At 40.7% G+C, this 17,295-nt stretch overlaps 1 protein-coding gene across 1 annotated transcript in view; it reads right to left on the bottom strand.

Annotated features, from left to right (window-relative positions):
• Positions 1–17,295, bottom strand: part of ppp3ca (protein phosphatase 3, catalytic subunit, alpha isozyme) — an 85,181-nt gene that overhangs the window by 53,175 nt on the left and 14,711 nt on the right. The window contains exon 2 of the mRNA XM_053648327.1: positions 10,768–10,968. Within this exon, the coding sequence (XP_053504302.1) occupies positions 10,768–10,968 (201 nt within the window). The remainder of the gene's footprint in view (positions 1–10,767; positions 10,969–17,295) is intronic.

Here is a 17,295-nt window from a genome sequence, read left to right as displayed (position 1 = left end):
TTCATTAGTTTTGAAGGCATCTTTGCTCTACAGCATTTCTTTGCATGTGCCTAAGACATTTGCACAGTACTGTATCTTTATTGTCTAAACTTGTTGATGTTTAGAGAACATGGTCATGGTTAGAACAACTGAAATACAACTTCCTCCAGCTGAACTGAGTGATTGTTAGGATTAAATGCAGGCCTTCCTCAACTGTGAGTTAGATTAGACTTCAGGAGCTCAAGACATGCAGGGTTTATATTTTTTTTGTTGTAGTTATCATACCATGAATTTTTCATATAGTTCCACCCCTACATTTAAACCTAATTTCTCACATTTGATCTAATTAATGTCTTCAGAAGTATAGGATGGTTTGCTTGCTCATCATGAACACAGATCTCCAGCAGAAGTGTCAGCGACCACTGAAATAATTCCATCCATCAGTGCTCATTTCTTAGTTCATTCTGCTCTGATATCAGGTCGTTTATCTTCAACGTACCTAACATTCTCTGCTGAACGCTGCTGTTTGGATTCAATCTCTTTAAACTCCTTCTTACAGTTCACAGCACTGCTGCCCACAAGCTCACATGAGTTTCATCTCTTCAATGTCCTCCTATTTTTTGCTTCCTTCCTGTGCAATAATCTCTCTTTCTTAAAGATTAATTTCAGGAGGGGTGAGAACTCTTAAAGCTTACCACTGTTTGGGCTGAATGTAAGACGTTCAGTTTCAACTCACAGAGCTACAAAAGGGACTTAGGATGCATTAGTCCAGAACTGAATATATTGAATTTATCAAGTCAATAATGTCCTAAATGCTTGGATTAACTTTCAGACTCACTGTTTATCACATGACTGTGAGCACTATGATAGTAAGTTATCAGTACTGCAATAAACTATGTCTCAATATACTCTTTAGTTCTTTTAGGAGACTGGCTATCAGTATATTTCATTAAAATTACATAGAGAGACTTAATTTTTTTTTTTTAAACATAAAAATTTATTTCCTCATGTTACTGTCACGAATCGTGACGGAGCAGAGATAGGACAGATGCAAGTGCAGTATGAACGGTTGTTTATTAGAAAGAGAAACAGGCAGACAAATCCAAAACATGATCCAAAACGTAATCCACAACATAATCCACAAACATGCAAGAGGTCAGGCGATTGGCAAACAGGCATACATGGGGCAAGGCAGGAATCTAGGTCGATAAACAAAACAAGAAATGAACTATGACGAGGGACTGGAAGCGGATAATCCAGCGCGAACTAACTCTAAACATGGACCGTAACTATGACTATGATACGAGCTAAACCAACTCCAAACATTTAATCTTCCGCGTTGTGTGCTGGGAGGCGCGCGGTATATATGCGGACATAATCAGCGTCTAAACTGCTAGCAGCTGAGAGCAATACAGACCCACGTGAAATCCCAGCCAATGACAGAACAGGGAGGAGACATGACAGAAACATAAACAAAACACGTGTCCAGATGTCACTACGGTCAACAACGGGAAAGCAGGTGCTTGTGCATTCGCGCTTAGAGCACGCTGCTTCAAGGGGAAATCGTGACAGAACCCCCCCCCCAAAGGCACTCCTCCCGGAGTGCCATGAGTCATCCCATTTAATTGGCGGACCCGGCCCCCTGGCCTGAATGTCCCAGGCAGAGCCAGGAAACTGCACGGTGTTCTTGGCGGCGCAGGGAAGCGGAGCGACGTCCTGAGCGTAGCAGGGAAGCAGAGCGACATCCACAGCCGGGCAGGCAGGCTGAGCAAAGTCCTCGGCGGAGCATGAAGGCAGAGCGACGACCACAGCAGGGCAGGCGGGCTGAGCGACGTCCTCGGCGGAGCATGAAGGCAGAGCGACGTCCTCGGCGGAGCATGAAGGCAGAGCGACGTCCACAGCCGGGCAGGCAGGCTGAGCGAAGTCCTCGGCGGAGCATGAAGGCAGAGCGACGACCACAGCAGGGCAGGCAGACTGAGTGAAGTCCTCGGCGAACCATGAAGGCAGAGCGACATCCACAGCCGGGCAGGCAGGCTGAGCGAAGTCCTCGGCGGAGCACGAAAGTGGAGCAACGACCCCAGCTGAACTGGAAGGCAGAGCGAAGTCCCCTGTAAGGCCAGGGAGAGGAGCGTGGGTCTCCATGCGGCCAGGGAGAGGAGCATGGGTCTCCTCGAAGCAGTAGGGGGGAACGACGTTTGCCATGGAGCTGGAAGGCTGAGCGACATCCACAGCTGAACAGGGAGGCTGAGGCTCTGAGATCACCAGGTGAACCTTGGGCATGGGCGGAGCTTGGCTGGCCGTGTCAGCAGACTTGGGCGTGAGCAGCATTTGGTCATTAGGCTGAGATATTAGCAGAGCTTGGTCAACTGGATCAGCAGGCTTGGCTCGGACCTCAGGGACGGGAGGCTTGGCTCGGACCTCAGGGACGGGAGGCTTGGCTCGGACCTCAGGGACGGGAGGCTTGGCTCGGATTTTAGAGACTGGAGGCTTGACTTGGACCTTAGGGACTTGAGACTTAACTTGGATTTCAGAGTTGAGCTCTGCATGAAGTTGCCTGTAGTAGTGGGTAAACGGCAGGGCAGGTTCACCTGCCAGACTTACCCCCCTGAGAAGTTGTTCTAGCTCATCCTTCGCCTCCGGACTCCCGAATCGCATCATGAATTCCCCCACAAACTGTTCTACACTGTCCAGGTTCCTACAGTGCTCATCCAGTTTGAGCTGCACCCATTGACAGGCCGGTCCAAAGAACCGGGACCACATGAATCGGAGCCATTGCTTCTCCTCTGGCTTAGGGTCTAACAGGCTGGTGAAATAGTATTGACAGTCTACCAGAAAATATTCAGGGGCACCGAAAAATCCGTCAAATGGATCAGGAAGCTCCATAAATGTCCATTGTGGGAAGTGGACGGAGTCCATAGCGGGGACGGTTGGCGTCGACTTCCGGGTTCTGCGTCTCCTCCGTTCTCCTGCTGCATCCATGTTTTGGCGGAAGATTCTGTCACGAATCGTGACGGAGCAGAGATAGGACGGATGCAAGTGCAGTATGAACGGTTGTTTATTAGAAAGAGAGACAGGCAGACAAATCCAAAACGTGATCCAAAACGTAATCCACAAACATGCAAGAGGTCAGGCGATTGGTAAACAGGCATACACGGGGCAAGGCAGGAATCTAGGTCGATAAACAAAACAAGAAATGAACTATGACGAGGGACTGGGACTGGAAGCGGTGACTATGACTATGACTATGACTATGACTATGACTATGACACGCGTTAAACCAACTCCAAACAATCTTCCGCGTTGCGTGCTGGGAGGCTCGCGGTATATATGCGGACATAATCAGCGTCTAAACTGCTAGCAGCTGAGAGCAATACAGACCCACGTGAAATCCCAGCCAATGACAGAACAGGGAGGAGACATGACAGAAACATAAACAAAACACACGTGTCCAGATGTCACTACGGTCAACAACGGGAAAGCAGGTGCTCGCGCATTCGCGCTTAGAGCCCGCTGCTTCAAGGGGAAATCGTGACAGTTACATCTTAAGCAGGGGTGAAAAAGGACAGAGAATTTGTATTTAATTAAAAGAATGAGTACTGTATTCTCCAACAATTGTGGACAAATCATCCAAGTTTAGTCTCAGCAGTGTTGAGGTGAAAAGTCTTCCCATAGCTTGCGAAGGTGATAACAATGCTGGTGTTGCTATGGTAAACAATCTTTAAAACTTAAAGTTTTACCGGAAATCAAGATTTTCCCTGCCTCTACGTACTTCTGTTTTTTTGTGCGAAAAGGACACATTATCACAGTTGTGCACATTTTTGTTTGCCAGTGATGTGAATTTGATTGGATGTCTTCGTAAACAAACAAATCATACAAGACAAAACAAACAAACAAAAAAATGGATGGGCATAGCAGATGAGCAAGGAAAAAAATGAAAAAAATATCTCTGGTATCTTGAGACAGTATTTTGAAGTTCAAAATGAAAGTGTCAAAATTTCATCAAAATGAAATTTATCTTGGAAATTTACTTGCATATGAGTACAAGTATTCAGTTTCAATAATACTTGACTAAAGTACAAATCTTCACACGGTTCAGTAACAAGGCACATTGACTCAAATATTTTCCATCTATGGTCTTAAATATTGAATTGAATTAAAAACATTATTGTATTCAAAGGATTTTCAATGTAGCCATATTGCACTCCACTACTCTCCAACCTTGAAAAATGACAAACTTAAATATTGCAGTGTACGATGAAAAGAGTGTCATAATATGATATTTTTGACATCTGATAATTAATTGATTCATATTAAGAAGAATGACAGTCAATGCAGTGTCCTCACAGCAAAACACAGCCTTTGTGATTATTAAAGTGACAAAATAAATGTTAATATCTGGTCAGTATTAGTATTGATCAATGCTTACAACTCTGATATTGGTATCATTTTGAAAATGAAAAACAATGGAATAGAAGCATCCAGAAAGTGGACAGTCAGCACTAAAAAAAATCGAAAGAGGCAAAATGGAGATTTTCTGGTGACAGCAGCATTATGTAGATGTAGCTTGGCTACAGCTTCATTGGACTTAATGAGAACCAGCACGAGAAGGTGCACTGAACAAATCAGCCTTAGTTTGAATTGATGATATTGACCTCAGCTTGAACTGGGAAACAGCATGTGTGTATGACTGTGTATGTGTGAACATGTAAATTTGTGCATAGAGTCTTTATTAACAATAGCACTACATCAGGTGCTATAGAGCTGTGTGAAGGTATGACAAGCATGCAGAGAGATTACTTTTGTTTTCCATTTTGGTGGCTCACAAAAGGAAGCGGCCCTATTCACTGTGACATCTCCTCGTGTACATGTCCCCTCCTGCATATTTCATATGCTCTTGACATCATTAAGACACACTAGCATGATATATATATAAAAAAAACCGTCACTTGTCCTAATTTTGCCTATGCTGAGGAAATAACCGTGGCCATCCAGGCAAGCATACATGTTTACACATATGAATGCAAACACACAGGCACAGTTTCACGTATGTGTATGAACATATATGAGATATGAGCATACACAGGCACACACACATACACACACCCACACAGATATAAATCATCCAGCAGCCGTGAGGGAGAGAGAAAGCTGGCCTGTGAGGAGATGACTCAGAGGTGTAGGTGTGTTCTGCTCGACAGATCTTCTTTCTCCCTCTCTTCTCCTTTTTCTTTTACCTTCCTCTACAGTTTTGATATACTGATTGATTTAAGCAGCTGTGCTAGAAAAAAAAGGCTAAGAAATGGTCAAACTGTGCTATTGTACTCAGTCTGAGTGACTCAAACTGATGCTGCTTTCAGAAACACAGCTGCAGGTTTCCCTCTGGTTAAAAGTTCATGTCTCATTGTTTATGCTAGTAAGAAAAGCATCAGTGGTGACTAGCTCTCTCGGATGGGGCACTGCTCCCCAATAGACTCATTAGTAAAACCTTGAGTCTTCAGTAAGCTACAGCTAGTGTACCTCTCTCAGACAAGGCCACATCTCTGTTTGTGAAATTTTGGGGCTCATTGGCTCATAGTCACCTGCTTGTAGTTCCAGCAATACCCAATACCTCTGTGGTTGCCATCAACAATCCTATATTCCTCAACAGGAGGCAGTACCATACACAGTGACCTGGAATCTGATTGGCAAGCATAATAATATGTAAGGTGTAAGGTGATGTCAGATGTAAGGTGCTCTTTTCTGAACTCACATGAGGCCAAGTGCCACAGTGTATATATGGAGCACCTGCCCTCCTTGGGCCTGCTCCTTGGGACCCTTTACTGATAGTGGTGGGGAATGCTGTTTAGGGACCACCCCATTAGGTGGCGCTCAAGTGGTAGGGGCCTACGGACGTGACGCTCCTTGCCAAAGACCTGCATGAGACAGGTGGAACCTTTGTGGTGAGCTGAGTTGTAGTCAGATAAAAGTGCTTCCACAGATGGTCTGTTTAACTTGCCCCACATCCTATATTACCAATATAAGTAGGGCTCAGTCCCAGCTCCTAAACCATCTATTTCAGCTGAGCCATGTCTGCCACCATGTCATTAATTCACTGAGAAAATAACTCAGATTGTTTCTTGGCTCCTTTTTGTGCTTATCAGTCATTGCTGAATATATGTGTTTGTAACTAGCAAGCTGTGTAGACTGTGGGGTCAGGTTTTACTCCAAATAAGGGGTTTACTCGAAGGAGATGGCACCAGGGGAGGACCTAACCCAGTGGGCATAACGAGAAGTGGTGTTACTGAGCAACAGCACAGAACAAGTTTGTTAAGTTAACTAGCAAACAACATGGTGAGATTATTGAGTGATGGCTAATAAGGTTAGCCAAATCAAGGCCACTGAGCTCCATAATTTATCACAAAATGTATCATGTTCTGTACAAGCTTTATATGGTTGAAATGACAATAAAGCCACCTGACTTGACTTGACACTAGAGAAAAGCTTGAAATGTATAAACATACACTCCCTAGGGCACAAGAGGAGTTGGGAGATGATAGGAGTTCTGTATATCAGGCCATAGACACAAGCTGTTAAGTGGATAGCTCCATATAGTGTACATGGTCTGATGTGTACAAGGCAAGAAGAAAAAAGAAAAGATGGCTGTATGACGGCAGTCATTTACTGCAAATATTGGATCATACACCATTTTGTGACTTTGTTGGAAGGTGTCAGCACAAGGTGGTATCTAGGTGGAATCCCAGATGGAAAAGGATGCAAATGTGCAACAGTTGTTTGAAACTTTGAAAATAATCGATAATAGGGAAACATCCCTTCTTCACTGGGTTTGTCAGGTGACAGAAACAGAAATGGACAGTGGCAAAGGAAATATTTAGAAAAATTTGAAGATATAAAATATATCTACTTACAATTAACTTTTAGTACAAAAGGAACTGCATGAGTAATATTGGACCTTACTGATATACAGTGCCCTCCACTAATATTGGCACCCTTTGTAAATATGAACAAAAAAATTCTGAAAAAATACTCTGCTCTCATGGATATCAAACAACTGCAAACAAGATAAAGGATTTAATAAAAAAATATCTGTTAAATATAGGTGTGTAACAATTATTGGCACCCTTTTAGTCAATACTTTGTGCAACCACACATTGCCATGGTAACAGCTCTGAATTTTCTCCTATAATGCCTGATGAGGTTGGAGAATACATGGCAAGGGATCTGAGACCTTTCTTCCATACAGAATCTCTCCAGATACTTCTAATTTCAAGGTCCATGCTGGTGGACTCTCCTCTTCAGTTCACCCCACAGGTTTTCTATGGGTTCATATTTAAGAGATTTTTTTTTTCTTTTTTTTTTATAAATCTTTGTTGTGTTTGCAATTGTTTGATGGCTCTTTAATGTTTTGGGGCTGTTTTTCTGCCAGAGGACCTGGACATTTTGATAGGATACGTGGCATCATAGACTCTATAAAATATCAGCAGATATTAAATGAAAACCTGACTGCCTCTGCCAGAAAACTTAAAATGGGCCGGGGTTGGATCTTCCAGCAGGACAATTATCCAAAACATACATCAAAATCAACACAAAAATGGTTTACTGACCACAAAATCAAGGACCTGTCATGGCCATCCCAGTCCCCTGACTTGAACCCCATAGAAAACCTGTGGGGTGAACTGAAGAGGAGAGTCCACCAGCATGTATTGTCAATATTGTTAAGTAAATGACATGCCTCAGATAAGCCTGATAACATCCTGTAAAACCTGAAGACGCAACGTTTACAATACATCATAATAAAGTAGAAATCAGTAAAGTTCCTTTTTTCCATCATTTGCCAGTCATAAGCACTGCTGGTATCCCATACCAGTCCACCATAGTTGTGTTTTGTCTTTTTCAGCACTCCACCTAACCAGCTTATTAACCACTGGTCCTATCTATTAACTTTACCTAATATTTAAGCTCTTTGCCTTTTGTGTACCCCGCATAGCCTGTCGCTGTTATTGTGACTAATTGAGTATTTTCTACTATGCCAGTCAACTGTCTTTCTAAACTTATTAAACATGCTCAGACACTGTATCTTTCACCTTGCATTTGTGACAGCATGCCTACATATTTGAATGTGATAAACAAATCAACATTAATCCTAATGAGTACAAAGTGACGGCTGTCTTCATACTGTGAACTTTCCTGAAACTTTTTCACTTAGCTGTCTTTTGTTTTCATCTTTAGCTTCACTCTTAGCTGAGTTTATTTTTGCATTTCAGGTCACTATTTGTATATCTCTTTCCCTATGTAGTAATGTTTGGGACTCAAACTCTCTGTGACTCTCTCTCTCTCTCTCTCTCTCTCTCTCTAGCTCTTTGTGTTAAAGCTGGTTTTGGGATGAATACAGAAAATAGCACTTAGACTTGGGCAGGACATGAAAGCAGTACATGTCAGTTGTAAATTGAGGCATTGGAAACAGGAAACAGGGAACAGTTCAGTGACATGCCCTTTGCAATGAGTTCAATAAAAAAATATTTACTTGCAAAACACACATTACTTGTTATACTGAATAGCACAGCCTCTGACCTGGTAAACCAATGCACTCCAATAGATGTTTAAGTGTTTCCTGCTCATATGTACTTGGTCAAATGTGTAACAACTGTAACAAATGTGTAATTCAGCGATGTTCAATGAATGGGAATGTGCAGTGAACGGGATCCCCAGAGCTGAGGCTGAGAAACATCATGCTGGGCATGCACACTAGGTGTCTGACCCACAGGGGCAGAAAAAGTACAGAGAATCTGTACTTAAGTAAAAGGATGTGTACTGTGTGAAAATCGTACTCAATTAAAAGCAGACATATGGAGACAAAAATCTAGTTGAATAAAAAAAAAAAGAATCTGCATTTAAATATACTCAAGTATTCAAGATTAAAAAGTATATATTTTTAATGATGACTAGATCTTAGACAAACCCAGAATATTGCTTGCCGGTTAGCAAATGTTGAATAATCCCTTTGAAATGAATGCTAGCCAATTTAACAAGCTCATTTACAAAACTTAACTACCTAATTAGATGTAATCACAAATTTTAAAAGCTGATATTTTGCTTTTTAATATGGGATGCAAAGGAGATGACTGAATTGAAAAAAAAGAAAGAAAAAAGAAAAATCTCATGTCATTGTACTGAGTACTCTGAAGTTCAAAAAGAAAATGCAAGGAGTACAAGATACACAAATTGGCCAAAGGTTTGTGGATACCTTGTGGATAACACTCACATGTGCTTTTTGAACATTTCATTCCAGATTTAGCCTCCCTTTGCGCTTATAAAAACCTCCACTCTTCTGGGAAGGTTTTCCCACTAGATTTTAGAGTGTGGCTGTGGGGATTTGCCTGTTCAGCTACAAGAGCAGTAGTGAGGTCAGGCATAATGGTTCACCCCAAAGGTGTTCAGTGGGGTTGGGGTCAGGGCTCTGTGCAGGCCACTCGAGTTCTTCCACTCCAACCCTGGCAAACCGTCTTCATGGACCTCGCTTTGTGCATAGAGGCATTGTCATGCTGGAACAGATTTGGGCCTCTTGTTATGCTTGTAAAGATTCGGGATATTGTAACGCAAAAGCATACAAAGACATCCACAAAGGTGTCCACAACCTTCACCCATATATTGTGTTTTGTCTCTTGGAAATGTACTTTAATAAGAGTTCAATAATACGTCAGAAAAAGTACAAATCTTCTGAAAGAGTACCTAACAGTAACACAGTATTTTGTTACAGAAATTTGAGTATTTCCCACTCCTGCTGATCTATATCCTTTATGTGTAATTTACACCCTTTTCATTTGTTTTGAGAGCATGAACATTTAACACACTTTCTTGCACACTTCAGTGTTTTAATATAGTATACTACACAAAGCACACAAACATGAAATTAAAATTCCCAATACAGCACCAGCATCGTAATACGTTTCCAAAATCTGCATTTCCCATTATCCACACTACAATACAAACAAAAAAAGTTTTCAGATTTACCCACTATGGAGCGGATTCTAGAAGATGCATTTTCAGTGGTCAAAAATGTTGCTTTAGTGCGGTCGGAAAGGCAAACCACCAAATGTTGTCACACATACAGGGATCTAAAAATTAATATTTACCTGCAAGGAAGTCATATTTTATCTACAAAATGGAAATACATCCACATGAGAGAACTAGAAAATTAGTTAGTTCATAAACTTGCACCATGACCAGAAAAATAATGTGAAAGATGTGATTTTTTTAAAAAAAAGTGTATAATGGTACACCTGACTTTTTCAGTTTAATTCTCAACTTTTCATGGAGCAGTTATCTGCTTATAAACCCTTTTTTTCTTTGTTTTTTAGACACTTATTTCCATGTTTCAATGCTTCTGCTGGTGAGTCAAACACAAAAACACCAAAAAATGTAGCAGCTTCCTTGCAATTAAGTGCTAATTTTCTCAGTACAGCTTGCTACTGCAGGCGCTTGAAGCATGGGAGTGATAGCCAACTCACTTTCACCCCTCATCCAACCGAGTAAAAAGCAATCAAGATAACTTCATTTTCCAATAAACTCCCAAGCCCACCGAAAAGCAATAAAGATCTCTAACACACCTCCAAATCAGACAGAACAGAACTAAAGATTGAAATGGAAGAAATTCAGGACCCCAAAGCAAAGGCATGTATCATATGTGTCTCTGATCAGATCTCACATACAGTAATTCTCAATATTGCGACACTTTACATTGTAGATGAAGGGGATATGGTAAATGGTGAAGCACAACATAAAGTCTCTCACCTGTGACAGGTGCCTCGATGTCCAGCATGGTCTTCTCCTGGCGTAAGATAGCGGCGCCCTCATTGATGACGCGCAGGGCCACGGCTTCTTCAACTCGGCCCTCTTTGGTTAGGTGGGCTTTGAGAAGGTCCACCCGGGGCTTACCCTCACAGTCGAACACCTCCTTCATGGTGAGGCGGTGGCTCAGAGGGAAGGGCACGGCTGGGAAAAGTGAATGTGAGACAGAAGGTTATCTATCACATCAAACTGTGAATGTGGATACACTGGTTTGCATTCACTCTCCTTGAACGTTTCCATATTTTACAACCTGGAAGTGAAATGGACTTAACTGGAATTATGGCATGAATGTACACAAAATAGCCCATTCATATTGAAACTAGGGAACAATATCCATCCATTTTCCATAGTGCTTATCCTACACAGGGTCACAGGGGAGCCTGGAGCCTATCCCAGGAAACTCGGGGCACAAGGCAGGGGACACCCTGGACAGGGTGCTAACCCAGGGAACAACTGCACACTCATTCACAAACAAAGGACAATTTGGAAATGCCAATCAACTTACGGCGCATGTCTTTGGACTAGGGCAGTAAACCCCAGAAGCACTGGGAAAACACGCAAACTCTGCGCAACTAAGGCAGTGGTGGGAATCAAACCCCAACCCCAGAAGTGCGAGGCAAACATGCTAACTACTAAACTGCCAAGTTCACTAGTTTCCCTTTAGCTCTTGTTTTTTCTCTCTCTTTCTAATCCCTTTTTAACCTGGTTACTGACTGTTGGTCCTCTAGGCAGAGTCATGATTGTGCAATAGTCTTTTTATTTTTTACATAATGGATTTTTTTGGTGTTCAAAGTTTGGGATAATTTTTTATAACCAAACCCTGATTGATACTGTCCCAGACTTGTTTGGATTACTCCCTGGTCTTGTTTAGGTATGTTCCCTAACAAACTCTGGGCCTAGAGGACAGGTGCATTTATACTGACAGAGATCACATGACAGTTTAATTGCACATAGAGTAACTCCATCCAACTAATTATGTAACTTCTGATGGCAACTGAATGAATAAGACCTAATTTAGGGGTTTCACACCAATGCGAGAGTTCATATGCAATTACAACTTCTATCATGTTGCTGAATTAAGTTGATTTCACTACTTAAATATTTGCAACTATTCTTCCACTTGTATCTGAGCTCCCTACCCCCCAAACATATCCCCCAAACACTCGATTGCAATATTAGACTCATGACTCTGTATCTCAGGAGAATGTGTTACAAATACAAGCCAGTCACGTTATTCTAGCCAATCAAATCACTATAAAAATGTGATAGGTGGTATTTATTGCTGGTCTCAGCCAGACCAAGTACCAGTTGGAACTTGCTGATACTACGTGACCTGCAGAACAAGGATTAAACTCATACAATCTATCAACTGCCATAACATTCCACCTGTGGTCTCCTGTTCTCTCAGACCATTTGGCTATGATATAAAACCAAGACCAGAGCAAATACAATTTTCTAGAACAGGGAACAGGATGACGCCTTCTTTCCTCATGAGAGGTTAAAGAGCTACATACTTAAACGCTATGGGATTTTAGGGGCCAAGAAGAACCTGGCAGGTAAGTCACTAATGAGCTCATTAAAGACTGGGGGTTCTGGATTCGAACGTAAGCCTTATTAGTTTAAACAAACACAAAAAAGAATGCCCCACGGTGCACACTGTGCAAGTGACCACCACTTAAAACTCAATTGCTTATTAATATGTATGGTCTTACATAGATGATGGAAATCTTTGGGACTTAAAAACATAAACACTGGAAATGAAAAGTGCAATACAGGCAGGGTTGAAACAAAAGAAGAAAGAAACAGTGAAACTTTGCCGGAAACAGACTCAATAAGTAACACATCATCTATCAATGCCAAATAAAATATAATATATTCAAGCATCCTTCTCAACATAATGACACAGTACAAAGCTAAGTGGGCCATTTTTCAAAATATACTTGTGATCAAAAGGGCACTTTTCATGAATGGCTCATTGCCTAAAATAAATCCTTAAAATTCTAGATTATTTTAATTATACATGCTTCATTAGTATTATTGTTCATTCATTGACATAAATTAACAAGGTAAAATGGCCTTTTAGCATTTAAACAATAGGAGTGCTTCATTGAACAGGGTGAATGACACTCCACAACAATCGCTTACACTGCCACCACATGAATTATTGATAAAGCAGTAGTATAACTGTTTCCTCAGTAAAGTAACATTTTCGGTTCCTGATCAGACACAAAGCACAATGTTGAACATGGTGCAAAGTGTGACTCATTATGAAATGTGTGCAGCGATGTTGGAGCTTCAACAAAGCATCGAAATGGTGAATTATTTACGCGTGTGTACTGGTGGCGATGAGCTGCACTGTAATTACAGAGTGTGGTTACAGGATCGATGAACAAGAGACAAAGCATCTTTGAAATGGATGACGCGATCACCGTTTGTATAAATGTTACTGGTAAATTTTTATGAATGGAATGATAATGAATGAGCGCTTGAGCGAAACTGTGTTCTTTAAATCTGTGAGGGGAAGTGTGTAGATATCTTAAGCTGCCTAAGAGTGCAAAGAGAACTAATTTGGACTACCTTTCATCAAAATTTGGTTCCAAACTGATAATGAAGTAGACTGGTTATTACTGGTGTCTCAGAAAAATGACTTCAGGCCAACTGTGGCCTGCTGCCACTTGCATACAAGTAAGTTACATTGGGCATGCTGTTATAGGAAAATAATCAATGACAGAGTAGTGTGATGCAGGCTGACTTACAGATTTACTGTTAACACCTCGAAACGGATTATTATTTCCCCATAACAGCACTCCTGGAAGTGTTTTATTAATCTTATACCACACAACTGACAACAATTACCATTTAACTTATTAAAAAAATATTTAAAAAATAATGCTTTTAACCACGTATAGTTATATTTAATGGTGTGGAACATTCCTCCTCACGAAAAAAAAAAAAAAAAAACCTGACTGTTACAAAAAATCCAACACTGGAGATTCCTAGCACTCCTGGAAGTGTTTTATTAATCTTATACCACACAACTGACAACAATTACCATTTAACTTATTAAAAAAAGATTTAAATAATAATGCTTTTAACCATGTATAGTTATATTTAATGGTGTGGAACATTCATCCTCACGAAAAAAAAAAAAAAAACCTGACTGTTACAAAAAACCAACACTGGCGATTCCTACCATAAATGTTAAATAAACATATCTTTACTGAAAAGTTGATAATATCAATGATTATATGCTTTCCATCCATCCATTTTACATAACACTTATCTTTCACAGGGTTGCGAGGAGCCTGGTGCCTATCCCAGGGGACTCGATGCACAAGGCTGCGGACAACCTGGATGGGGTGCTAACCCATCACAGGGCACAACTGCAACTACATTTGCACACCACGGACAACTGGGAAATGCCAATCAGCCTACAATATATGTCTTTGGACTGGGGGAGGAAACCAGAGTATCCAGGAGAAACCCCTGAATCACGAGGAGAACATGCAAACTCCACACACAGGACGGAGGCGGGATTCAAACCGCCAAACATGGAGGTATGAGGCAACAGTGCTAACCACTAAGCCACCATGCCACCCGATCATGTTTTATTTTAAAATAAAAATGACATTTTTAAAATCCATTTAGTATTAGGCTTAATTTATGAGGAGAATCCATTATTCTGAATTTTGTACCCATTGGAAGTTGATAAAAGCACCTCTACATGCCCCATTTCTTAACCACAACACAGTACACACTGTTGGTCAATATACAGTACGCAGTATAAGTATTCACCCCCCTTCAAACTTCAATATACAATCGGGAATTCATTTATGCAATATGTCTAGCACTTGAAGGTGTAAATTTTTTTCATTGTGATAGATATCAGATATCTGTTGATTACATAATTATTCACCCCCCTGGGTTCATTCAATAACCCTGTTGTTATTCAACCCCTACTTGGTTGAACCCCCATTAGCTGCAATTACATCTGACATAAGTCTCTATTAGCTTTGCACAGGTGGATCCTGATATTTGGGCCCATTCTTCTTGGCAAAACTGCTCAAGCTCTGAGAGAGTCCACACCAAGTTTCAAGTTTTTTGCCACCTCCCCCTCCACTTTTCAGTATAATGAGATTATATTGTTGTAACACAGCAAAATGTGGAACAGTTTAAGGTGGGGAACACTTATGCTGCATCTGCACTGCATCTTTACCCAAAACCTAATTTTTATGGTAATACAGCCTACACAACCAAGATAAGGCATATGCAGTACACTGCAATAAAATAAGTGCAACACAAACATGACTAAGTGCACAGGAGGGGATTCTGGGAGTGAAGACTCAACAGGATCAACATATAGTTAAATAATTCATGTTTGACTTGAGGGAGAAAAGAGAGGAATCTCAATCACCTACTGGTGGCATAATGGGCCCAGGTCTAGTGTGGGATTTAAGTCACTGTGTGTGTGTGTGTGTGTGTGTGTGTGTGTGTGTGTGTACTTCTTATAAAATGCTCATTAAACATTGGGATATAACCAATAAGCGAACTTTCATACTCCAACATGCCTTATTGGCTAGAAAATATGCCAGATGCAATGCAAAACACTGAATAAATATTTTCCATGTTAAATCAAACAAAAGACATGTGCATTTCTGATTCCATGCATTAACATAAGCGGGAAAAATAATGCTGCCATCCGAGTCCAAAAGAGCAAAAACTGGCTGTGCTTTCTGGTTGGCCAGAAAAGCATTACACTCTCTCCTGTCAATCATGATTTGACAAACCAATCATAGGCACGTGAAGGCACCAATGATAAAACGATCAGAGTCACATTGTGCTTGAACTACAGAATTTGAATGTAAAAGTTCAGAACCTTCTTATGTCATAATAGCTGAGACCAGAGAAAATCTTGATGATATATTCACTAGACCCATTCATAGTCTTCATGAAGTTAGCCATTATTGTTTACATTGTGTTAATTGAAGCATGAAAAAATGCTTGCGTGGACTCTGATCTTTCTTTTTTTACAGTAATACAGTGATGAATTTATATTAATTTATTCAACTGAGCATCATCAACATCACTTAAATACTGAAAACTCACAGAATATACATTATACATCAATCTCAACTTGAATATTATCCACAATTCTGTCATTTAAAGGGAGTTCATCAAAAAAAAGCTTGACTGAGTGGTCCACAAACCTTTTTTAGACACTGAATGTCGTTGTATTTCGCACGTGACATGTTGTTTGATCTAGTACTGTTTGCTGAGAGCAATTACTAATGAGATATGTTGAATAAATTTGACAGTAAGTTAACAATGAAATTCACTCAGCTGGGAGTCCGCTATTACTCAAAGCCTATTGGCTGATTTCGGTCATGTGACTGGACTGTGTTCATTTTTCCATAGCATGGCTTTATTTTAAATGGAAAATTCTGTGACTCTGATCTTTCTATCATCCAAGTACATTTATGAGATCATTCTTCAATGCTCAATCAACAGCCGTGGATGCACAACTCCAAAAATACAGTTTTGTGACTCTGATCGTATTTTCATTGTGGTCTTCATTTATGTAGAAGTGCTGTTTAGCACTTTCCTCTGAGTGTGTTGTGCTGCCCTGTGATGTACCATGAGCAGCAGCTGAAAAGATACGTTGGCTAGTTTCACACAGCTCCTGAAGAAGCACTTGCTAGTTTTCACCCTCGGCGGTTGGTAGATCTCATGTTATAGGGGTGAGCTACTGTAGCAAGTAAAGGAAATGGCGAAAAATTAGCAAATTGGGAGGAAATGGGGTAAAACAATTATAATTAAAAAAACAGATTTGAAGAAAATCTGCAAGATGAAGAAACACTGACACATATTGAACATTTAGTTTGAGGCCAACTGACTTCATACTGCAGGCAGAGAGCGAGAGAGAGAGAGAGAGAGAGAGAGAGAGAGAGATTAAAGGAGAGATCTGGGAAGAAGAAGCAGTTTAGCACACTGTCTCATGCAGTTCCAAAGGCACAAGTGCATAATGTGCCTCTCTGTCTCTGTCTTTTCCAGCTCTCCATTTACTGGAGGCCAAAGGCACACGCATACACACACACACACACACACACACACACACACACACACACACACACAGGGTGTATACGTGTTTATTTGTTAAATAATCAGACTGACAGAGCGGAACAGAATGAAGCCTGCAGGATATTTGAAGGTTTATGAACTATAATAGGTCAAATTATACAGCATGATGAATATGGGAATCACTTGGACCCTTATTTTTACTCGTCTGCAACATATTAGACTTAATGTTCTGACTAACATGTTACGTACACTATTACACATTACATATATACATGCAGTAGTATTATTATTCCTTATTTCTATCGCAACAGAATTACATTCGACTGACTAATTTATTACGAACACCTGTACACCTGATTACATTACATTCATACAGTAATCCAAATATCATGT

Source organism: Ictalurus furcatus, chromosome 18, assembly GCF_023375685.1.
Source record: "Ictalurus furcatus strain D&B chromosome 18, Billie_1.0, whole genome shotgun sequence".
Taxonomy (NCBI): Eukaryota; Metazoa; Chordata; class Actinopteri; order Siluriformes; family Ictaluridae; genus Ictalurus; species Ictalurus furcatus.
Note: the sequence above shows the minus strand (reverse complement) of the source record. Positions and strands in the feature narration are given on the sequence as shown.